The 26310-nt window shown below is 39.7% G+C and overlaps 1 protein-coding gene across 1 annotated transcript; it reads right to left on the bottom strand.

Annotated features, from left to right (window-relative positions):
* Positions 1-10436: 10436 nt before the first annotated feature.
* LOC141326513 (membrane-spanning 4-domains subfamily A member 4D) lies at positions 10437-21451 on the bottom strand. Its single transcript, XM_073835256.1, has 7 exons — positions 21356-21451; positions 19078-19187; positions 17791-17904; positions 14249-14305; positions 12015-12173; positions 11726-11839; positions 10437-11477 (listed from the first exon to the last, which is right to left on the bottom strand). The coding sequence occupies exons 2-7, from the start codon at positions 19183-19185 to the stop codon at positions 11439-11441; spliced, it is 591 nt and encodes a 196-aa protein (XP_073691357.1). The 5' UTR covers positions 19186-19187; positions 21356-21451; the 3' UTR covers positions 10437-11438.
* Between the last annotated feature and the right edge of the window lie 4859 nt (positions 21452-26310).

The raw sequence follows: 26310 nt of genomic DNA, 5'->3' as shown, positions 1-26310 counted from the left end.
CACTCCTGCACAGGCTCTGGCTCCAAATGACTTCCTTTTCGAGAGATGACAGCGATTTTGTCTTCACATGTCTATCTTTTTTTACAGTCTGATTCTTTACAGACAACTGAAATAGACCTGACTTCTATTGGTACGTCAGGCCTTGCCGGTAGACAAGTTGTGGTCCCCTGTCGCCAATACATTCTCTCAACAAAATGTAATTTAGAAACCAGTGTTTGCACAGTCTTTGAAAAATCCAAAGACACGTAATATAGGTGAGTTGGAGAGACACAACTCACAGTACCATAAATAACCACATGAGGGGCCCCTCGAACACTGATTATTTTTATAACTAAACGGCTGTTTCTTGCTCGCCTTCAAATAATCGGTTCTGAGGTTCTGGATTTTGTCCTGCGTTTTGTTCCCTAAATACATCAGTGGAAGAATTGCAGTATTGCAATGTGACATGTCCAATAGCAACTTCTACCTAGCAGAAGGAAGACAAGACTGTTGTGTATCATTGCAGTTGTTTAAGTACAGTAGCTATTATTAATCATATAATTCCTCCCTCACCTCAATGTAATTGGGTTTCTCCAGCTCTCGGATATTTCTTTATTTCACTTTCAGTCTCTCTAAAACATAACGAACATACCCCTTCATTTTTTCAAATTTTGTTTTGTTGCAGCATTATGTTAAACTGGTTTAAATTAGTTTTCCCACATCAAATTACACTCCATACTCCAGAATAATGACTAAGCAAAAACCAGATTTGCAAATTTTACAAATGTATTAAAAATAAAAGACTGTAATAAGTAGATTGCATAAGTATTCATCCCCTTAACTCAGTCCATAGTTGAAGCACCTTTACAGCCTCAAGTCTTTTTGGGTCTGATGTGACCATCTTTGCACATCTGCATTTGGCAATTATCTGCCATTCTTTGCCTCACCTTTTCTCCTCTCCATCTCTGTCAGCTTGGATGGGGGCTGGCAGACATTTTCTAGAGTCCTAGTTGTTCCAATCGTCTTCCATTATGGAGAATGCTTCTGTCAACCTTCAATGCAGCAGATTTGTTTCTGAACTCTTCTCTAGATCATCTCCTTAACGCAAGTCTGTCACTGAGCTCTACAGGCAGTTATCTTGGTTTTTGCTCTGAGATGCATTTTCAGCTGTTAGACCTTTTCTGAGAGGTGTGTGCCTTTCTAAATCAGACTCATTCAAATGAATTTGCCACAGTTTTACTAAATTTCAAGTGTCCCAGAAAAGGGTATGAATACTTGTGCAACAGGATCTTTTCCGTTTTTTATTTCTAATAAATTTGCAAAGTTGTTACAAACCTGTTTTGTGCTTTGTCATTATGGTGTATGAGACGTAGATTGATTTGGGAAAAAAAGTAATTTAAAGCAGTTAAACATAATGCTGCAACAAAACAAAATGTGAAAAAAATGAAGGGGTATTACTACTATTTTGCCAGCAGCTTTACCCACCTGAGAGTTTTTTTTTTTTTTCAACCCTCGGTGATGATGTTATCCCAGTATATCTCAGCCAATCTCCCTAATAATTCCATTCAGGGAGCCTGTCACAAGTCCAACAGAACCTCATTTCAACCAACACCAATGAAAGTATTTAAGCCAGATGACAACAATGATGCTCTGCTACAAAACCAAGACCTTCAGGGTAGGGCTGCACGATGTTGTGAGGCGCGTTTAGTCAATGAAGCCGGTACTTGGAATGCGATTTTGAGCACGATTTGGCGTAGCTTGTCAGTGATTTACGTCTCTGTGTATTATTTGCCGCTTCAGTTGAACGCATGTGATGGAGATTTACTACTAATCAAAGTACCGGCTTCAACAACATATGCTGGTTAGGTAGGATTTGATGCTGGGATGCTGGTTCAAACTGGTCCTTTGTTGGTTTATGCTGGTCCTTTGCTGGTTTAATCTGGACTGTCACTGGTTTATGCTGGTCCTTCATTGGTTTAAAATGGTCCTTTGCTGGTCCTTCGCTGGTTTATGCTGGTCCTTTGCTGGTTTATGCTGGTCCTTTGCTGGTTTATGCTGGTCCTTTGCTGGTTTAAGCTGGTCTTTCACTGGTTTATGCTGGTCCTTCGCTGGTTTATGCTGGTCCTTTGCTGGTTTATGCTGGTCCTTTGCTGGTTTAAGCTGGTCTTTCACTGGTTTATGCTGGTCCTTTGCTGGTTTATGCTGGTCCTTTGCTGGTTTATGCTGGTCCTTTGCTGGTTTAAGCTGGTCTTTCACTGGTTTATGCTGGTCCTTTGCTGGTTTATGCTGGTCCTTTGCTGGTTTAAGCTGGTCTTTCACTGGTTTATGCTGGTCCTTTGCTGGTTTATGCTGGTCCTTTGCTGGTTTAAGCTGGTCTTTCACTGGTTTATGCTGGTCCTTTGCTGGTTTATGCTGGTCCTTTGCTGGTTTATGCTGGTCCTTTGCTGGTTTAAAATGGTTCTTTGCTGGTTTAAAATGGTCCTTTGCTGGTCCTTCGTTGGTTTAAGCTGGTCTTTCACTGGTTTATGCTGGTCCTTTGCTGGTTTATGCGGGTCCTTCGCTGGTTTATGCTGGTCCTTTGCTGGTTTAAGCTGGTCTTTCACTGGTTTATGCTGGTCCTTTGCTGGTTTAAGCTGGTCTTTCACTGGTTTATGCTGGTCCTTTGCTGGTTTATGCTGGTCCTTTGCTGGTTTAAAATGGTCCTTTGCTGGTCCTTCGTTGGTTTAATATGGTCCTTTGCTGGTCCTTCGCTGGTTTAAGCTGGTCTTTCACTGGTTTATGCTGGTCCTTTGCTGGTTTATGCTGGTCCTTCGCTGGTTTATGCTGGTCCTTTGCTGGTTTAAGCTGGTCTTTCACTGGTTTATGCTGGTCCTTTGCTGGTTTAAGCTGGTCTTTCACTGGTTTATGCTGGTCCTTTGCTGGTTTATGCTGGTCCTTTGCTGGTTTAAAATGGTCCTTTGCTGGTCCTTCGTTGGTTTAATATGGTCCTTTGCTGGTCCTTCGCTGGTTTATGCTGGTCCTTCGCTGGTTTAAGCTGGTCTTTCACTGGTTTATGCTGGTCCTTTGCTGGTTTAAGCTGGTCTTTCACTGGTTTATGCTGGTCCTTTGCTGGTCCTTCGTTGGTTTAAAATGGTCCTTTGCTGGTCCTTCGCTGGTTTATGCTGGTCCTTTGCTGGTTTAAGCTGGTCTTTCACTGGTTTATGCTGGTCCTTTGCTGGTTTATGCGGGTCCTTCGCTGGTTTATGCTGGTCCTTTGCTGGTTTATGCTGGTCCTTTGCTGGTTTATGCGGGTCCTTCGCTGGTTTATGCTGGTCCTTTGCTGGTTTAAGCTGGTCTTTCACTGGTTTATGCTGGTCCTTTGCTGGTTTAAGCTGGTCTTTCACTGGTTTATGCTGGTCCTTTGCTGGTTTATGCTGGTCCTTTGCTGGTTTAAAATGGTCCTTTGCTGGTCCTTCGTTGGTTTAATATGGTCCTTTGCTGGTCCTTCGCTGGTTTAAGCTGGTCTTTCACTGGTTTATGCTGGTCCTTTGCTGGTTTATGCTGGTCCTTCGCTGGTTTATGCTGGTCCTTTGCTGGTTTAAGCTGGTCTTTCACTGGTTTATGCTGGTCCTTTGCTGGTTTAAGCTGGTCTTTCACTGGTTTATGCTGGTCCTTTGCTGGTTTATGCTGGTCCTTTGCTGGTTTAAAATGGTCCTTTGCTGGTCCTTCGTTGGTTTAATATGGTCCTTTGCTGGTCCTTCGCTGGTTTATGCTGGTCCTTCGCTGGTTTAAGCTGGTCTTTCACTGGTTTATGCTGGTCCTTTGCTGGTTTATGCTGGTCCTTTGCTGGTTTAAAATGGTCCTTTGCTGGTCCTTCGTTGGTTTAAAATGGTCCTTTGCTGGTCCTTCGCTGGTTTATGCTGGTCCTTTGCTGGTTTAAGCTGGTCTTTCACTGGTTTATGCTGGTCCTTTGCTGGTTTATGCTGGTCCTTCGCTGGTTTTTGCTGGTCCTTCGCTGGTTTATGCTGGTCCTTTGCTGGTTTAAGCTGGTCTTTCACTGGTTTATGCTGGTCCTTTGCTGGTTTATGCTGGTCCTTCGCTGGTTTTTGCTGGTCCTTTGCTGGTTTAAGCTGGTCTTTCACTGGTTTATGCTGGTCCTTTGCTGGTTTATGCTGGTCCTTTGCTGGTTTAAAATGGTCCTTTGCTGGTTTAAAATGGTCCTTTGCTGGTCCTTCGTTGGTTTAAGCTGGTCTTTCACTGGTTTATGCTGGTCCTTTGCTGGTTTATGCTGGTCCTTTGCTGGTTTATGCTGGTCCTTTGCTGGTTTAAGCTGGTCTTTCACTGGTTTATGCTGGTCCTTTGCTGGTTTAAGCTGGTCTTTCACTGGTTTATGCTGGTCCTTTGCTGGTTTATGCTGGTCCTTTGCTGGTTTAAAATGGTCCTTTGCTGGTTTAAAATGGTCCTTTGCTGGTCCTTCGTTGGTTTAAAATGGTCCTTTGCTGGTCCTTCGCTGGTTTATGCTGGTCCTTCGCTGGTTTATGCTGGTCCTTTGCTGGTTTAAGCTGGTCTTTCACTGGTTTATGCTGGTCCTTTGCTGGTTTATGCTGGTCCTTCGCTGGTTTTTGCTGGTCCTTTGCTGGTTTAAGCTGGTCTTTCACTGGTTTATGCTGGTCCTTTGCTGGTTTATGCTGGTTCTTAACCAGCAACATGACCAGCTAAAGACCAGCTAACGACCAGCATAAACCAGCATATCCCAGTTAAAACCAGCATATCAGCATCAAAATTTACCAGCATATGCTGTTTTTTTCAAGAGGGGAATGAGATTTATGTAATGACTCAGCGATAATATGGGTGTTAACTATTGTCACGGTATGCTGTAAACAAATGCACAAAATGAAAATGAAGATTTAGAAAGTCTTTAATCCAACACACAGGGTAGCATTGATGAGACCGGACAAAGGAAACAAACAGAACTGAACACGGATGTGATAACTACACATTAAAATTAGAATTAAGTGACTAGATCTTTTTTTTTTTTTTCCAGATTTTTATTTTTCAGAGCAAGTATTAAGTTTATTTCCTAAAACCAAATATTTGGGTCTTATTATTAATGAAGTGAGTGCATTGTATGTTATATGCTCAAGCAAAGTGAGTGATAACATGTTATATGTGTTCAGATCAGGTAAAGATTAACCTTTTTAGAGCATACAGTACATCTTTTTATATTCATCCTTTGTGGGTAAAGTAAAAAAAAAAAAGAGCCTATGTAAGCTTCAGGTTGCCTACAATGAGTGTATGAGGATCCTGCAGTGCAAGTGATGTATTCAGAAATACTGTCATACATCCAACTCATTTTTAGAAAATTGTCAAATGGTGTAATAGTGTCTCCACTCCTTTTTAGCACTAATAACAGAATACGATGGATTACTTTTAACAGCCCTCTTTAACAAGTACACGAATGACCTGTTAGAACAGAGGTTGTAAAACTGGCAGATTGCACTTTTTTTGATACTGCCCCCTTGTGGACTAAGTTTAAAAAGGTTCAGCCTAAATAAGCTTCAGTTTGCCTTTGAAGATTGAATGAGGATTTTGCTAAAAGTGACTTTGTAATGCTAGTGTTACCTCTTTTCAGGCTCTATTGAGTAGTCTGGTGCACAATAAACTACTACACGTTTTCCTTATCTCCAGACCTGAAGGTCTTTTCTTTTTGAGCAGGTCAAAGTATTATTGTATGATCTTTAAGTGTTAGAAAACACTAGAATCTTAATTTTTAGTAGCTGAGAAAATATATCACAAAATCTATTTAATTGTTCAAGTATGTTGTGTTCCATCATAAAGCCTGTGGTTAAGACGTGCTCTGGGGGGCACTGTTGGAAAACAATAATGAATGTAGTTTATGTGTGAAAATGAAGAATAGAGTTGAGTTCAGTAAAAACCAGTGAAAGCTGCGTTTTCTTTATTTTCTGATTTATGCTGGGGACGTAGCAAATTGGCGACGAGGATGGCTGTCAGTCTTCCTCCTACATATTTGCAATGCCCGGGGGAACCTGCAGTCTCGTTCAGTACATGGCTACGGATGTTCGAGAACTATCTGTTAGCGATTCATGCAGAGGGAGATGACTGGCCTGATACCAGAAAGCATGCTATATTGCTTCATTGCCTCGGAGCTGAAGCCCAGCGAATTTTCTACACACTTCCAGATACGGGTACGACATATGCATCTGCATTAACTTCACTCAGGGCACACTTTGTTCCTAAAGTCAATTCGATCGCGGAACGACACAAATTTCGTCACAGAGAGCAACGGCATGATGAAAACTTTCTGCAATATGTGGCCGCTCTACGTGACATGGTGTCTTTATGTGCATTTGGCGACAAAGAAGAGGAAATGCTGCGAGACCAAATCGTTGAAAAAGTGCATAACAGCCGAATTCGGGAACGTTTATTGCTGGAAGCTGATTTAACTTTGGACAAAGCTATACAAATCGCAAATCAACTTGAAAATGCAATGGCCAACGCTAGCGAGTTCACGTAACCTGCCGAATTATCAGTACAGAGACTGCACGTGAGAAAAAAAGAAGCCAATACACAGAAGGGCGCACGAATAAAGCAACCGAGTCGGATGACAGTACAGTCTGAACGCAGATGCTACCGTTGTGATTTAGGCAGTCATTTAGCAAATTCAAAGCAGTGCCCAGCGCTTAATAAAACATGCAAATCATGTGGGAAAATTGGACATTTTGCAAAAGTATGCCGTTCAACACGGAAACAAGATATAAGAGAAATTGAAGTTCCTGAATTGACTGTCTTGAACATGACAAGCACATTTTCAGCAACGAAAAAAATTGTGTGTAATGTACAAATGAGCAAGGTGTTTGGTACCACAATGCAAGAGCTGATTGTGGATACTGGGTCCTCTGTATCTTTGTTACCAGAACACATTTACAGGCAGCACTTTTCTGAATTACCACTGGAACATGCTGATGTGCATCTTGTAACATACTCCAAGGATAACCTCCCTGTGCTGGGGCGCATCAACACTCAAGCAACACATGGACATTCTTCCGTGCCTGCCACATTCTACATTGTAAAAAGTGGAAAACCGCTTATGGGCATGGACTTAATAACTTCCCTGAACCTGTGCATAAAGGGCAACTCAATACTCACTGCGAAGGACTCTGTGCTTGAGGTGTCAGCGCCTTTTGGCTGTGCGAAGAATTTTGTACATAAAATGAAGCTGCGTACAGGGGTTGCACCTATACAACAGAAACTACGTCGACTTCCGTTTTCGGTGAGGGATGCTGTCTCAGTAGAACTGAACCGTTTGCTTGCAGCAGTTATTATTGAAAGAGTGGATGCTTCACCCTCGGTATCGCCGATTGTAGTGACCCAGAAGAAATCTGGAGATATCAGAATGTGCGTGGATCTCAGAGAACCGAATAAGGCAATTGTGGTGGACAGTTACCCCATTCCACACATTGAGGAACTGTTTTTACAGCTGAGAGGAGCAGTGCTGTTCTCTAAAATCGACCTTGCAAATGCTTACCATCAGGTCCCCTTACACGAAGACAGCAGAGACCTGACTGCCTTCATAACCGATGAGGGTTTGTTCCGTTTCAAGCGAGTCTGCTTTGGATTAGCGTCAGCTCCAGCGGCATTCCAAAAATTGATGTCCACAATTCTCAAAGATGTTCCAGGTGTTCAATGTTACCTGGATGATGTCATCGTGTTTGGTGACTCCATTCCTACGCATGATGCTCACCTGAAAACAGTGCTGCACAAGCTTCAAGAGGCAGGAATGTGTATTAATGAACAGAAGTGTAAATTTTGCCAGGAAAAGCTCACATTCTTGGGCCATACTATCTCAAAAGAAGGACTGATGCCAGACAACAGTCATCTGGAGGCGATACGTAATGCTCCACCTCCCTTTGACACATCTACGTTAAGATCATTTCTAGGCCTTGCTGCGTGGTATGCAAAATTCATTCCAAACTTCGCAGTCATAGTCGAGCCTATGAGAGAGGTGCTGAGAGCAAACTCAGCTCAGCAAAGTTTCCAGAAAGTCAAAGACCTAATTGCAGAGAGCTCTGCATTAGCTCTATTTAACCCTGCATTGCCTCAATTGTCACAACGGATGCATCGGATTATGGGATTGGGGGTGTTCTGACTCAGCTCCATCCCGATAAATCGGAAAGAACGGTGGCTTTCGCTTCCAGAGCCCTGACTGCTACAGAGAGGAAGTATTCTGTAGTGGAAAAAGAAGCCCTCGCATGTGTCTGGACCACGGAACGTTGGAGAACTTATCTGTGGGGAATTAAATTTAAGTTGAGGTCGGACCATCAAGCATTGACTACCCTCTTGACTACAAAAGGGATGGGAAGGGCTGGATTGCGAGTGGCCCGATGGTCTGCCAGGTTGCTTTGTTTTAATTATGATATGGAATACAAGCGTGGCGTTGACAACCAGGTAGCGGACTGTCTGTCACGCTTGCCCCTGCCAAATGAAACGGACCATGTGGTGGACTCTGAATCAGAAACTGTAGCTGCTGTTAGTACCCTGTTACATGCGGTGCCACTGACCGAGTTCACTGCTGAGTGCTCATCTGCCCTGAGCTCGCTAAACTCCGCAGCTATGTTGAGAACGGGTGGCCGGCGACAGCTAAAACACTGCCTAATGACGTGACTCCTTAATTTCCGGTGAGAGATGAATTGTCGATCCATGACTCATGTGTGTTGAGAGGAACACATCGGTTAATTGATCACATAAGTTTGATCACAGCACATAATCATTGCAATTAGTGTTCATCATCTGTTCGATTACACAGTTACTGATTTTAACATTTATATCATATGTACATCGACTTGACATACAGTATTCACCACTAAATACTAAAATTACTAAATATATTGTAGTAGCCTAAACTTTTGTACAGCGCTTTGCAACGATTCGTATTGTGAAAAGCGCTATACAAATAAACTTGAATTGAATTGAATTGAATTAATTGTGCCCCGCAGTCTACGGCAAAGGTTGATTACTTTAGCTCATGAGTGCCATCAAGGTATTGTGAGGACCAAACAAAGGCTGAAGAGAGCTATATTGGTGGCCTAGGATGGATTTACAAGTACAGTCGACCATCTCAACCTGTGTCACCTGCCAGCTTCATGATAAGACGCCTAGAACCACACATGCACCGCTGACTCCAGTTCAGTATCCGGCAGGCCCATGGCAGAATCTGGGTTTGGATGTGGTAGGCCCTTTTGAGATAGGTCCTGTTAGCTGCAGATACGCTATTACATTGACGGACTATCACTCAAAATGGCCAGAGGTGGCATTCACTCCGAACGCTACAGCAACGAATATCACAAGTTTTCTGAAAACAGTGTTCAGTCAAAAAGGGAATCCACTAGAGGTGGTGACGGGCAATGGCCCTCAATTTCGCTCTTTTGAGTTCAAACAATTCCTGCAAGAGAGAGATGTCAAACACATTCGTACCACTATTTTCCATCCGGAAGGAAATGGAGCAGTTGAGCGATGGAACAAGGTACTGAAGGACGCTATTCTGACCGCGCAGAGAGAGAAAGCTCCATGGACTTCCTTTATGATAGAATTCTTGCAGATATACAGAGCTACCCCTCACACTACTACAGGAGTGTCTCCATTCAAGCTTATGTTTGGAAGAAAGATGAAAACAAAGTTGTCCATTCCCACGCTATGCAACATAACTCCTACTACCAGGAAACTGAGAGAAAGAGTAAAGAAGTAACAACTAAAAATGAAGGCATACCTGGATACAAAACGAAAGGCGAAAGTTCCAAAGCTAAGGGAAGGAGATTGCGTACGTGTGAGGAAACCAACATATGTAATGAAAGGAATCACAAAATTCAGTGACCCTCTGCAGGTTATTAGGAAAAAGGGAAAGTATAGCTACGAACTGAATGACGGACGGACTTGGAATGTGTCTCATCTGGCACCATTGCAGATGGACTTTGGGCCAACGGTGCAATCAGGCTCTGACTCACCAACAGGAAGGGTCGAAAGGCCAATGGAAGGACAGCGTGTTAGAAGAAAACCAATGCGGAGGAAGGATTACATTGCTTAAATCTCAATAGTGAGATTTCACTGAGATATGTGTTAGGTAAAGGTAAACTGTTATAGTATTCTTGTACTTGTTCTCATAGTGCATGTTTGATAGTGACATCGGTTAGTAGATTGAGAAGATAGACCTAAAGTAAATTAATAGAAGTAGATTAAGATAAAGTAATATCTGAGCTACTAGGTTTCATCATAATGTTCATGTATTGAACATTTGTTATGGAAGTACAGGTGTTAATGTTAAGTTTGGGGGAAATGTTGTGTTCCATCATAAAGCCTGTGGTTAAGACGTGCTCTGGGGGGCGCTGTTGGAAAACAATAATGAATGTAGTGTATGTGTGAGAATGGAGAAGAGAGTTGAGTTCAGTAAAAACCAGTGAAAGAAATAAGCTTTGTCTGCGTTTTCTTTATTTTCTGATTTATGCTGGGGACGTAGCAAAGTACAAATATTGAATACAAAATAACAAATGTAAAAATCACCTTTAAAATGCATGTGTACAAAGGATTATTCCTGCTGTTAAAAAACTAACAAACAAAAAAGTTACAGTCAGAGATGTCTTATATAGAAAATAGTACTCCACTGAAAATAGTAGCCTACGAGTGGTGAGGTATGGATACAACAATCTCACAACCAAAAACCTCTGATCTCCCAATAAAAACCCAGTCATCTCATAGTGGTCTTCAGTCCTGCTCCTACAGGTTAACCTTCCTTTTAGGACATTTATGGTTTATGTTTAGTACACAGTTATGTTTATTTTAGTAATATTACAAAAATTATTACAGTATTACTAGATGGTACTATTTAGCAGATATTAAGTTTAGGGATCTTTGAGTATAAAAATAATACATTTAAACATCACACATTCATCTCACAAACATCTATTTGATATGATGATTATCATCTAAAATGTAGTGTATTTGCAACGTGTCTCTAACGTTTTGTGTCAGAAGTTTAGGGAGTGTTTATGATTTGAGTGCATGAATGTGCTCTAAAGATGTTTATCAGATAAACATAACAGATCCTTTACAGATCATTAACAGACACCATGGAGTTGTGTGCTTATGCCTGCATTGTGAAGAATAGCAAAAAAAAAAAAAAAACTATTATAGTAGTAGAACATTCACTGACAAAAGCATTAATTCACAGTTAACAAATAATAAAAAAGATAAATTTATACATAAATGTCCCCATACTCTGAATGCTGTTTTTATAGCATGCCTGGTACTCAGAAAACAAACAGTGCAGTTCTACTACCACATTTTGTTACCATTTAATGTACTTTATATATGCTATTTAAAAGATCACAATTGATTATTAATGAAATATTTTAATGTGCTGCACAGATATCTGGTACATGAAGGAGGATGTTCAGATGATTTGGGTTTGTTCACTCTGCTGCCGGCAGGTTCCGCATTACAACAACAGCCTGCGGAGATCAGGAAATCATCCATTAACATTCTGCCTTCGTTATTACAAATGAGGAAAATCTATGCTCAGCCGGTCATAATCACAAAATAAACACAACAGGGTGATCTGGATACATTATCTTATACATGACTGAATAAAAATAAATAAATGGACATGAAATACGTAACCTAATCAGAAAAGCCCTACAGCTCAATCAGAGAGGCTTTGGTGGTTTCACAGAAGGAAGGCTGAGTAAAGTGAGATTACCTGAGTTCGACTGGATTGCAGCGCTGCTCTGGCATAGAAGGTCATGGTTACAAGCAGAACACCTCCTATCAAGCTGTGACAGCAGAACACTAGCTCCATGTTTCTGATGGTCATCTGTCAAAACAAAACAAGAGTTCTGTTCATATAGGTTTATATTTATTTATGTATTTTAACTGTGCATGCATAATTTCTGACTGGTTAAAAATCCACCCATCACCCTTACATCTTGATTATACTATATTCCTCAAAACCATGTTCTTCCTTTCATAATAATAATAAAAGCCCTCACATAATGTTGGTTGGCATAAACTTCCTCCTCCTGTGTGTGATTCTCATACATCTGAGCCATATATTCGTGATAGATTCCAACAATCCCTCTGGAGAAGTCGATCATAGCAGACAGCGCTCCGATGACTGAGATGATGCTCAAAGCAAAGCTGGCTGTGATCTGTGAGCAATTAAATTAAGACACAAACATATGCTTATAGAAAATCGTCATACCCCTTTCAAATAATTACTTTATTTGTCATATAATCTGAAATCAAACCCCATTACAAATACATTTATGAAAGATAACCAATGAAAGAAAAAACACAACAGTTCTGCACAACAGGGTTGCAAAAGTCATCAGCCCCTTGATTTAATACTCTGTAGAGCCACCTTTTTCTTTAATTACAGCCATCAGTCTTTTTGGATGTGTCTGTACTAGTTTTGTACATCTTGAATGGGGATATTTGCCCATCCTTCCTTGCAGAATTGCTTAAGTTCAGTCAAACTCTGTGGTGAGCGGCAATGTACTGCTCTCTTCAAATCCATCCACAGATTTTCGATTGGATTTAAATCAGAACTCTGACTTGGCCACTCAAGGACATGCACCTTCTTATTCTTAAGCCATTTGGTTGTTGTCTTGTTTAGGGTCATTGTGGTGTTGGAAGGTGAATTAATCTGGAAGTTGATTGTTTGCACCAGGTTTATAGTGGTATACTCTAAGGGGCTGATCACTTTACCAAACCAGGCATTTGACTGATTAATTTTTAATAATCCTAGGATTTTTTTAAATTATATTTGTACTTTTTAATTAATAGATGAGGGTTGTAATGTGTACATGCAAGACTATTTATTTTATTTTCCAGGGTGTAAAGGTAAAGGTTTTCACAGGGTATGATAATTTTCTATAGGCATTAAATATATATATATATATATATATATATGATGTGTTGGCCCCACTAAATATATATACATGTGTTGGCCCCCTTAATGAATTTTGATTTTTTTGCATGTTTGCCACACTTTAATGTTTCAGATAATCAAACAAATTTAAATATTAATCAAAGGTAACACAAGTAAACACAACATTCAGTTTTTAAATGAAGGGTTTTTTATGAAGAGAAAAAAATCCCCTAAAAAATCCACCCCCTGTTAAAACATAACTGTGGTTTATCACACCTTGGTTTAAGTTTCTCTAGCCACACTCGGGCCTGATTACTGCCACATCTGTTCGCAATCAAGGAATCACTTAAATACCTGACAAAGTGAAGTAGACCAAAAGATCCTCAAAAGCTACACATCATGTTGAGATCCAAAGAAATTCAGGAACAAATGAGAAAGAAAGTAATTGAGATCTATTAGTCTGGAAAAGGATATGAAGCCATTACTAAAGCTTTGGGACTCCAGCGAACCACAGTGAGAGCCATTATCCACAAATGGCCAAAACATGGAACAGTGGTGAACCTTCCCAGGAATGGCCAGCTGACCAAAATTACCCCAAGAGCGCAGCGACGACTCATCCAAGAGGTCACAAAAGAGCCCACGACAACATCTAAAGAACTGCAGGCCTCTCTTGCCTCAGTTATGGTCAGTGTTCACGACTGCACCATAAGAAAGAGACTGGGCAAAAATGGCCTGCATGGCAGAGTTCCTAGACGGCAACCACTGCTGAGCAAAAAGAACATAAAGGCTCGTTTCAGTTTAGCCAGAACACATCTTGATGATCCCCAAGACTTTTGGGAAAATACTCTGTGGACTGACAAGACAAAAGTTGAACTTTTTGGAAGGTGTGTGTCCCATTACATCTGGAGTAAAAGTAATACAGCATTTTAGAAAAAGAACATCATACCAACAGTAAAATCTGGTGGTGGTAATGTGATCGTCTGGGGCTGTTTTGCTGCTTCTGGACCTGGAAGACTTGCTGTGATAAATGAACCATGAATTCTGCTTTCTACCAAAAAATCCTGAAGGACAAAGGGTGGCCCAACCAGTTATTAAGTTTAGGGGGCAAACACTTTCACACAGGGCCATGTGGGTTTGGATTTTGTTTTCCCTTCATAATAAAAAACTTCATTCAAAAACAGCATGTTGTGTTTACTTGTGTTATCTTTGATTAATATTTAAATTTGTTTGATGATCTATATATTATATGAAACCTTCTAAAGAGAAAATGTTGTCATTAGGACACAATAATTCTCAGAGTTATGCACAAGTTTGTCACAAACAGTGAAACAATATGGTTAAACAGACACTTACCAACTTTTTGGAGGGGTTGCGTTCAGACAATATGTACAGAAGACCACAGATAAAGAACTGCAAAAAAAAGACAAGACATTTAGTATTTAACTACTGCTAAACACTTCTTATAATACACACACATATTCACGCTTATATTGGGGTTCCATGTTTTATGGGTTCTTTCCATCGACATAATGGTTTTATACTGTACAAACTGTATTTTTATTTTCTATCCCATACAGACCTTTCTACATTTTTAGAAAGTTCATTCTTTACGCCTCATGGTGGTGCAAAAAAAAAGTTTTTAATACAGGTCCTTCTAAAAAAATTAGCATATTGTGATAAAGTTAATTATTTTCTGTAATGTAATCCAAATGCTTTCATATATTTTAGATTCATTACAACACAACTGAAGTAGTTCAAGCCTTTTATTGTTTTAATATTGATGATTTTGGCATACAGCTCATGAAAACCCAAAATTCCTATCTCAAAAAAATAGCATATTTCATCCGACCAATAAAAGAAAAGTGTTTTTAATACAAAAAAAGTCAACCTTCAAATAATTATGTTCAGTTATGCACTCAGTACTTGGTCGGGAATCCTTTTGCAGAAATGACTGCTTCAATGCGGCGTGGCATGGAGGCAATCAGCCTGTGGCACTGCTGAGGTGTTATGGAGGCCCAGGATGCTTCGATAGCGGCCTTAAGCTCATCCAGAGTGTTGGGTCTTGCGTCTCTCAACTTTCTCTTCACAATATCCCACAGATTCTCTATGGGGTTCAGGTCAGGAGAGTTGGCAGGCCAATTGAGCACAGTAATACCATGGTCAGTAAACCATTTACCAGTGGTTTTGGCACTGTGAGCAGGTGCCAGGTCGTGCTGAAAAATGAAATCTTCATCTCCATAAAGCTTTTCAGCAGATGGAAGCATGAAGTGCTCCAAAATCTCCTGATAGCTAGCTGCATTGACCCTGCCCTTGATAAAACACAGTGGACCAACACCAGCAGCTGACATGGCACCCCAGACCATCACTGACTGTGGGTACTTGACACTGGACTTCAGGCATTTTGGCATTTCCCTCTCCCCAGTCTTCCTCCAGACTCTGGCACCTTGATTTCCGAATGACATGCAAAATTTGCTTTCATCCGAAAAAAGTACTTTGGACCACTGAGCAACAGTCCAGTGCTGCTTCTCTGTAGCCCAAGTCAGGCGCTTCTGCCGCTGTTTCTGGTTCAAAAGTGGCTTTACCTGGCGCCTGTAAACGGTGGCTCTGGATGTTTCTACTCCAGACTCAGTCCACCGCTTCCGCAGGTCCCCCAAGGTCTGGAATCGGTCCTTCTCCACAATCTTCCTCAGGGTCTGGTCACCTCTTCTCGTTGTGCAGTGTTTTCTGCCACACTTTTTCCTTCCCACAGACTTCCCACTGAGGTGCCTTGATACAGCACTCTGGGAACAGCCTATTCGTTCAGAAATGTCTTTCTGTGTCTTACCCTCTTGCTTGAGGGTGTCAATGATGGCCTTCTGGACAGCAGTCAGGTCGGCAGTCTTACCCATGATTGCGGTTTTGAGTAATGAACCAGGCTGGGAGTTTTTAAAAGCCTCAGTAATCTTTTGCAGGTGTTTAGAGTTAATTAGTTGATTCAGATGATTAGGTTAATAGCTCGTTTAGAGAACCTTTTCATGATATGCTAATTTTTTGAGATAGGAATTTTGGGTTTTCATGAGCTGTATGCCAAAATCATCAATATTAAAACAATAAAAGGCTTGAACTACTTCAGTTGTGTGTAATGAATCTAAAATATATGAAAGTCTAATGTTTATCAGTACATTACAGAAAATAATGAACTTTATTACAATATGCTAATTTTTTTGAGAAGGACCTGTATTTACTGGAATTATAATACTTGTGGGGTCATTTGGTCCTCATAATGTAGGGAATACCAGACCAGTTCACACACACTGTTATTCCTATTAACACTAGAAACTACACTGGGGACCAAAAATAAAAAATAAAAAATAAAATCCCCACAAGGTTCACACTGACATACATTATTGCTGTGTTTAATATGTTTTATAAATAACAAAACAATATTGCTTGTTACAGGACCATTCAAGTGCTATTTTCTATCACTGTCAGAGACTGTTGTTCTAGTGGAAATGTTGCATTGGATGATTTAAATGTAATAAAGTTAGGGCTACTAACGATTAACGATTATTTTGGTCAATATTGTAATCACGATTATTTAACACCATTATAACTGGATCCAAAACTTTACATTGGTGAAAAATTTAAAGATAGCAATACAGCAGAAAAACAAAAACAAAACAGTGCTTTTTAAAAATAAAATACTGAATACTTTTTTGCAAGTCTAAAGTAGTCTAACAATACTACAGAAATTGAATGTAATCATTTGAATGTAAAATAAAACAGCGTCTTCACTGTAATAATTAAACATACTTTGTTTCTTAATAAAACTACAAAAGTCCTTCATTCAAGAGCAGTGTATATTTGTTGCCGCTTTAAGTGCCACACGGATCCAAAATACTGTTACACATGTATTTTCATTCTCAACCGTTTATGATCATTTAAGACAGAACTGACAAGGGTTTACATGAATAATCACCAAATGCCTCATTATGAAATATTTTTGCATGTATTTGACTGATAAAAGATCATTTTACATGTCCGTGTTCTTCTCCGTCTCTGAGCGCATACACAGATATTAAAAACATCAAAGAAACATTAATAAATCAAGCACGTCCCGTTTTATGAAAGTCAGGTTACATGATTTTGCTGATTTGCATGTGAAATTAGGCTTTTATAGAGGAGCGAAAGCGCACCACTGGAAAGAGGGTGGAATGGGGCGCAATAATCATTTTATCTCCATTACTGCTTTTTCATGATCGTTTGTAGCAGAAATCGAATTTCGATTAATTGCACAGCCCAAACATGTTTTAATATATTGTATGGTAACAGTTCAAAACAATAAAAATAAAATAAAAGCAATAAACCCTGTCCTGTTGTGGTTTGTAGTGAATTTAGAACAGCTGAGGGGTGTTGTTGGACATTCTAAATTCATTGTAAAGCACAGTTTCGTTAGGGCTTATTGCTTTAATCAGACTGCCAGTCTAAACAGTCAAAGAGTCAAAATGTGCAGAAGGACCAGCACTAAAAACCACTCGCGCTAGGCTAAAAAAATTTAAAGTAAAAAAATGAACTTACTAGGAAAACAGGTTATTTTACTGGTATTTAGTAACAGCAGCTCAAGCAAGGCAATATTAATTTGAATAAATTATTTTAGCTTTTTTGTTGTTATTTTTTCACATTAACAGTGTTATATTTATTACTGTGAATTTAATTAAAATTATTTGGTTACTGACACAATGCATTTTCTTTCTTTTTTTCATTTCATTGTTGAGAAACATAAGGCTAGTTGTATATAGGGGTAGATCAATGGACTGAGGCTTAGAAGTTTCTTTGAAGTCATTACAGATCTTAAAGACCTTTCAAGGCAAAACATTATGCAAATATAGTCAAAGGAGATGTACGAATCAACATACCAAGATCCCAAGCCAGAATGGGGTGAACTGCTCTGCTGAGGTGTGTGCATCTGTGTGCACATTCATAGGAATCCCAAACAGGAACATACCTACACCCATCATCACCAGCACAACCTTATACACAAGACATGTGGAAATGGGCAAACATAAGATCAATAGTAACCAATATGCCTATGTAATCTTAATAATAGGAGGGAAACACCAATAGACAAATACTGTTAGCAGTACAGCCACACTAATTTCCTTATTTTACAACCAAAGCCTTACATGATAACAAAATATGAAATAAAAAGAGTGGCAGATGTTTAGGCCAAATTGAGCGAAGACAAAGTTTTTGCTATTTTTCAATATTTGTTATCAAAAAAATAAGAACGAAGATAGGCTACATGTTACACGGGCCAGAACAGCACACGGACGAAATAACAAAATAACGTTATTTACCATTAAGGCTTTAAAGCACATGCAAATCATGTACTTTTGTGAATGTGCAGTGTCCCGTGAGTGAATGTATGTCATGTTGTAGAGTATATTGAGACCGAGGCAGCCTGTAGCACAATACTACGACATTTTTTCAAAAGCAGATCGTGGAGACATTTTAATCATCCATGATCAAAAATCGTCATATTGCGTTCGTACGATCACAAATGCAGACATGGTGTTATGTTTACATGGCACAACATACTATAAGAAGACAATATGAGTCATTATAATCAGTAATTATGTCCTTACTGGATGTAACAAATGTTGGATTTATAATGGGTTTGATTGTTTTTGTCTCATCATGGCGGGACACGGCATCACAACATGGTAAGGGGCGTAACATTTCTGTCACACGCTTGAGGTATTCCAGACAATCACAACGCACTGGATAGCTGGCTAATCAGAGCACACTGTGCTTCTCAGAATGATGAGCTTTGTAAAAATAAAAACGTTTCAGAAAAGTGGGGCAGAGTAGAGCAACAATAATGTACAGTATGTGGAAAATAATGTATTTTTTGAACCTCAAACCGTGTAAAAACACATTGCATTACACCAAATAGACAAAATAATGTTCTTTTTAGCAACATCATATGACCCCTTTAAACTGATGTGTGGAAGGGTGCATATGCCTATTTAGAAACTGACTATTGTGAAAACTAGCCTTGGTTTCTGTTCATATCAGCATTGAACTACATGCCTATTATAGAAAGTGTGGTACTGCAAAGAATACAGCCTGAATTATCTTTCTTAGTTTGGTTTCTGTGATTGAAAGGACAGGTTGATGAGGAAGCGTGTACTGTGTCTCACTCCAATGCTCTTGGGTTGTCCTCTGAGGAAGCGGTGCAAAGGTTTACTGCCGCCTGTCACTGTGCTGATGGTCTCCGATACGCTTCCTGCTGCTCGATCCTCCACCATCGCTACAGTACAAATCATGGTGATAGCAATTACAGTCAAGTCCGAAATTATTCAAAGCCCTAGCCCTAAATTCTGGCTTAAAGTTACTTTTATTCAACCAGCAAGTTTTTTTTTTTGACCGGGAATGACACAGGCTTCTCCCTGAAGATAAAAGACGATGTATAAAAGGCATCATTGTGGGAAAAAAAATATATATTACTCATCTTTTATTTACATTTGAACAAAAAGTGGCATGTCCAAAATTATTTACACTCTTCTCAATAATCAATAGAAAAGCCTTTATTGGCTATTACAGCAATCAAACGCTTCCTATAATTGCTGACCAGCTTTTTGCATGTCTCCACTGGTATTTTTGCCCATTCATCTTTAGCCATGAGCTCCAACTCTCCTCCAACATCTCCTTGCCATCAACCTGATCTTGAGCTCCCTCCACAGATTCTCAATTGGATTTAAGTCAGGACTCTGGCTGGGCCACTGCAAAACGTTAATGTTTTTGTCTGCTTACCATTTCTTCACCACTTTTGCTGTGTATTTTGGGTCGTTGTCGTGCTGAAATGTCCACTGGTGCCCAAGGCCAAGTTTCTCTGCAGACTGCCTGATGTTGTTGTTGAGAATTTTGATGTATTGCTCTTTTCTCATGGTGCCGTTTACTGTGATTAGGTTCCCTTGTCCACCGGCTGAAAAACACCCCCAAAACATTAGGTTCCCAGCACCATGTTTGACAGTGGGGATGGTGTTCTTAGGGTTGAAGGCTTCTCCTTTTTTACGCCAAATGAGGGCTACATCATTGTGGCCACAGGTGTCACTTTTGGCTTCCGACCACGTCCTCTGAGATTTTTCACTGTGCGGCATGTCTTGTGTTTTTTTAATACTACTTTGCACTGTAGCCACTGGAACTTCAAAACATTTAGATATGGTCTTATAGCCCTTTCCTGACTTGTGTGCAGCCACAACACACAGCCGCAGGTCCTCAGTGAGCTCCTTTGTCTTAGCCATGACTGTCCACAAACCAACAGCAGAGAGCTTCTGTTTTCACAGTGATTTGAGTTGATTAAAACAGCTGTTCCCAATGAATCAGGGTAATTAGGATGCTTTAGAACAGCTTGGACTATTTGGAATGGTATAGAACTTTGGATTTTCCCATAGACTGTGACAGTTTGCAAAGGGTATGAATCATTTTGGACATGCCACTTTTTGTTCAAATGTAAATAAAAGCTAAGAAATATTTTTTTCCACAATTATGCCTCTTGTACATTGTCTTATTATCTGTTGGGAGAAGCCTGTGTCATTTCCGGTCCAGAAAAAAACTTGCTGGTTGAATAAAAGTAACTTTAAGTCAGAATATGCCAGGGGTATGAATAATTTCGGGCTTGACTGTATAACATCATTTTTTTCAAGGCTTTTAACAGTGTTTTCTACAATGTTTTAATTCGAGACAAAAACTGGCCAATCTCAAGGCATGACCAGACAATGGACAAAATGGCAAATTTCAAATCATAATGGTATTGGTTATAGTAAAATGACATATCTCTGTTTCTGTGAATTCTGTGATCATATCGTCACACATAAAAATACACAGCACCCCAGCAGAGTGATTGTAGAGCATCACAAACCACTACTTGTCCAGTGTCTTTCTGTTCACAGCACAGGATTCCTGAAAATATGGCTAAAAATGTGGAGTCCTGAAATTTTAAGGGTCTCACTTTTCACTCTATAAATGTGTGTAGAAATAATCTGACAAACATATTCTTCTTCTTTTGTGTGCTACTATATTCTCTACCTCTTGCCCTTATGCCCTAGTAATATCATAGCAATTGTCTGCCTAGTGGCCGCATTTCTACAAATGCTTTCACAACCACCCTGAATACATTAACAATCACATTCAACAAACTAACAATGTATTAAGAACTGTCTAGAACACTTTATCTGTCTGTCATTAATGCTGCATAAGCACTGAAGTATTGTAATGCCTAAAACATTCAAACTTCAAGAGTGTATACTGTATCCAATCTCAAAGCCTTTTCTTTTTTTTCACATTCATTCAAAAAGAAGTCTACATTTCAGCAAACCATAACTGACAATCAGACAATTCACAGACATGTTGTGATCATCAAAAGCAAACAAATAATCAAACAGTGCTAAAAGATCAGTGTGAAAGTTTGTCAAATACCTGCATGTGTCTGTGACAACCACCAAGATGAAAACAACGGCGTTGTGCAACAGCCCAGGAAAGAGAAACATGAGAAGAAAACAGTGAGAGGGAAGGATTGGGCGGTCACTACAGGGTGTTTGGGGAAAAGAGGTCAAATTTTTGCCAGAAACTCAGAAAACAGAAACAATGGCCAACTTCATGAAGAGAAAGAAAGAGCAGAGCTGTGAAGCATGTCTCAGTATACTGTAAATCATTCCTCAACTCAATTAAAGAGTTGTTTGCCAGTGTTTTGGCAAGAAAAAAACACCAAGACCGGTAAAAGAAAGATGTTAAGGCAACTGTTAGAAAGAAAGCAATGGAATGTCAAAGCAGCTCTTGAGAGCTCCCAAAAGATAACAGCTGGTTCATGTGACAAACTAACCAGATCCAGATGTATCTCACTCTACTGAGTTCTGTTTGTGGGTCTCATTTACATTTCCATAGATTCAGACCTAGGAAACAAGGAAACAAAAAACACACAGAACTAGGATGGCTAGAAATAAACAAACTTTCAATGCATAGTCCCAGGATACCCTGTTGGCTGACACAGTGAAAATATTTCCTTGAAATGCCACTTATACCTGTCATGATATTCAAAATGAGATCATAAGTGGTGACTAAGACTATTGTGAAATAGTGGGTGACTCCTATTATAAATTAAAGCTAGATGGTATCCGGGACAGGCTGCGAAAATATATCAGTTGTCATTTGGTTTGTGAATGAGAATGAGTCCTATGAAATTGCATAGCTCCTGCTGAAATGGGTGATGCCCAGACACTGACAGATACCGTTTTAGCAGAGCTAAACAAAGCTGGTCTTAACCCATTAAAGATCCTTAGCCAAGTATATAATGGTGCATCATTGATGTCAGAAAAGGTTGCAGGAAAAACTTAGTGGACATAAGGGATATTCTTACTGCCTTAATCCTCAGTTACATTTAGCTGTAGTCCATGCAATGTCAGCTGAGGCAGCTGTGATGGATTTTTTTTTTAACGTTTATAATGCCTTGTACAAATATTGTAAGAAGCCCGCAATAGCTGTGCACTACAAGGGTGAGCGTCTCAAACGGCTTCTTGAACAAAGGTGGACAGACCATTTAGCTATACCGTGTCTTTCCTTCTGAACAATTTTAAAGAGATCACATCTTTTCTGACTGAAATTGATTCTGTAAGAACACGATGGTCCAGAGCTGCAAATGGATGCTGTTGGCCTGCTGAGAGAGATAACTGCACTCAGCTTCTTGTTCATTGCCAACCTTGTGCACGAAGTGCTCGCCCTGTTGGTTCCACCAAATAAGCTTCTGCAGAGTGAAGACACTGACCTTTGGACAGGTTTGGACATTGTGCCCAGTGAGAAAGAGTGTGTGCAGAATCTTTGTTTTCATGAGAGAATTCATGAGAGAAATTAAAGCAATATTACATGTGTCTGAAAAAGCTACTCATGGAATTGTTGAGCAGTTCTTTTTTCAGTTATCACAGCCTTTGATTAAAGCTGCTCTCAGAAAATAATGTACTTCACAGATCCAGAAATAATCATGCAACTCTGTCAACTGCTAATAGGAGGAAGACATTGAGCACCAATTTTCAGTTGTGAAGCCTATTGAGTACTTCACTTAATCAAAGCCCATGTGCATGTAGGCCTATGTGCCAATTCTTTTCAGTTTGCAGGAAAAAAATAACAACAGAAAAAGTAGAGGGGACTTCATTACAAGATGAAAGTTATGCATCTTGTTTAGATGGCACTTACTGCAAAGAAAATCCCTTTTCTTCTCAGTTTGCTTTTACACTTCATATGAATGATTTTGAGGTTTCACATAAAGACACAACTGATTAATTGAGTGACTTGCTGTTATTTGCTGACCTCTGGATGGTATACTAGATGATGATCACTTGGACAGTTCAGATGAAGAACTGAGGACAAATGGTACATGTAGTAAACACAGTAAACTGGTTACTTCTTTTGGGACATGTATTATGTTATTTCAAACTTTATTCTCTTCCATTCTAAGTGTGACATCCTCCAGCTGGAGTGCCCAGGTTTGCCACCAGAGGGCATCTGTGTGTCACTACATCATTAACTCTGCCTTTATAAGCCCAGTGTCATGGTTTGTTCAATTTTCCTTCTTGTCACAGTGCTATTTTAAACTTTTATTTCACATTGTTGTTATTGTTTGATTGTCTTCCCTGTTCTGTTACCTTCTGAAATTATGAGTTGAACCTTTCCAGTGTACAAAGATAGAAACTCTAAATTAAGAGTGCATACACCCAATACATTGATACCCATATGTCAAAGTCCAACTAGGGTTTCCCTTTAGAGTTCTTCAAATAACAAATGGAGGATGTTAAATGCCTTTTCTTTTCTTTTCATTTCATTTTCTTCCAAACCAGTAAAGTGCAGAGTGCAAGAACACAGGTGCAAAAACATGAAAAAGCTTCCAGGAAATCCTTAAAACAGACAAAATCCAACTTCAATGTACAAAAAAAAAAAAAAAAAAAAAAAAAAAACCTTGGATTAGTTATAACAATAAATCAATCAGAGTACTCCTCAGTAACTACTGCACACCAATCAAGGACCAACCTGACTGCCTCCATACAGATTTATACACATGGGTTCAACCATTTCTCAAAAGTCATACATTCACAGGCAAGTAAAATGAAGTAATGTCGCATAAAAAAGGATTAAAAAGCAAGTAACAACATTTACTTCAATTCATCAGTATCAATATCAGAATAAAACAGAACTTCCATTCAGCAATAATTATAGAAAGTCAAGTGCAATAACTCATGAAAGAGTTTGAACCCCTTTTCACACATACTGGGTATTCCCACCACCCATGATGCAACACAGCAAAGATATAAAAAGGCTGACAAAAGTCCTTTTGGGAGTTGAAGGGAGAAGGAAAGTATCACTTCTACATAAATATACAGTAGTTGTCTCTGTCCAAATCTGGTCCACACTCCAGTACAGAAGGGGGCGGTAATGCACCATTGAAGTTGGATGCAACCGCTGTTCAAAGAAGAAGAAATCCTTTTGGGTCTTTTACTCAGTTCAAGATGCTGATCTAGGTAATAGCCAATAATTTACAAAAAACATAAATGTCAATAGGTTTTGGTATTCAGGTGGCCAGTCTGAAACACAATGGTCTAATCATAGGTGTGTAAATGTGTGTGTGTAATCATCAAGGTAAATCGTCATCAAGGTAAATAGTTTTTTTTTTTTTAAATCCAAGTATGTGTTCATGTCTTTATACAACAGGCTAAGCAGGGGCAACACTGGGAACAGAGGGCAGCAATTATCTTCTTTACTTGGGTTTTGTTCATTGGCATAGCTCCTCAGCACAGATGAATCTAATGTTTTGAGATGTCTGTGTGGCCGTCAGTCACCGGATCGGTGTGGATACTGTATTTAGAAATCACAGGCTCTATGTCTTGGAAGTATGTATATAAATGATCCGTCACTTGCAGCATCCTCACATGTGATATAGCTGGTTCGCCTCCTTAATGTATACAGACGTGACGTAATGATGCAAAGACAAACGGCAGCAAACTCATATTTCCCCTACCAAAGGAAACCTACCAGTACCACTCAAATTAGAAAACATTAGTACAGTCTTACCATTATGAATGGGGCTAAGGTAAGGTAAGGAGGAGTTTTGAACACTGGCTGGTTATGTACTTGCTCAAAAATGTAAAAAAAAGTTATGCAGTGCAGATTTAAATGTACACAAAACATATGTTGTAACTGTGGAGTTCAATAAAATATATTCTAGAAATCACCTCCACCTCAGATGCTGCCTGTTCATATGTGTTGTGTTGAGAAGTATAGAATATGTGAGCTTCAATTTATAGCCTAATTGTTACTATAATACATGTAAGGTGGAACTGCACCACTAGGGGCTCTAGTGGTAAATTATGTGGAGAAATTGAAAGGAAAATAAAAGAGATAAGGATGCTAGAGAGAAGCTGTGTGAAGTGTGTTCTGTTTAAAGTGTGAAAACACCACAAATTGGCGACGAGGATGAGCGCAGCAGTGCCGAACCCACCCCTGTTTCTTCCTGTCAATGGGGAGCCACCGATTCCATTTGAAACGTGGCAGAAAATCTTTCAAAATTACATGATAGTTATTCAGGCCACCGGAGAGGCATGGCCGGAGACGCGCAGACGAGCGGTCTTGCTGCATTGCTTGGGGACAGAAGGTCAGCGCCTGTTTTATACTCTGCCAGACCAAGGTACTACTTTTGATGAAGCAATGACTGCACTTCAGAAACACTTCGTACCTAAAGTTAATGTAGTAGCGTGCCGACACACATTCAGGCAACGTGTGCAGAGAGCGTGTAAAGAGTGTGTAAAGCAGCAGCGAGTGAAGTAAGAGAGGTAGTTGTTCCAGATGTGACTGTGCTCTGTGTGGATAACATTAAACAATCTGCTGCAGTCAATGATAAGATCACCTGTGAAGTGAATATTGAAGCACCAGGTAATAAACATACCTTACAACTCGTTGTGGATACGGGCGCCTCAGTTTCTATACTTCCAGAAGCTGTGTATAAGAAACACTTTTCACAATGCATGTTGACTAAGCCCAAAATAAAACTTGTCACTTATGCAAAGGAGGACTTACCAGTTATTGGGTGCTTATCAGCATTAGCAGGTGTTTCAGCAAATGACAACGTGGTCCCTGCTACTTTTTATGTAGTGACTGCAGGATCTCCCTTGCTAGGGTTAGATTTAATTAGATTGCTGAACCTGGACATTGTAAGCGGGAAAGTCAAACACATAGATCATGAAGGTGAAACCTCAAATGCACCTCTGAATGAACCTTCCACAAGCTCCGTGCACACAGTGTTACCTGTATCTTCTACTCATCTTGGGTGTGTGAAAGGATTCATACACAAAGTACAAGTTAATTCAACAGTGACACCAGTACGACAAAAATTA

Source organism: Garra rufa, chromosome 2 (genome assembly GCF_049309525.1).
Source record: "Garra rufa chromosome 2, GarRuf1.0, whole genome shotgun sequence".
In the NCBI taxonomy this organism is placed as follows: Eukaryota; Metazoa; Chordata; class Actinopteri; order Cypriniformes; family Cyprinidae; genus Garra; species Garra rufa.
Note: the sequence above shows the minus strand (reverse complement) of the source record. Positions and strands in the feature narration are given on the sequence as shown.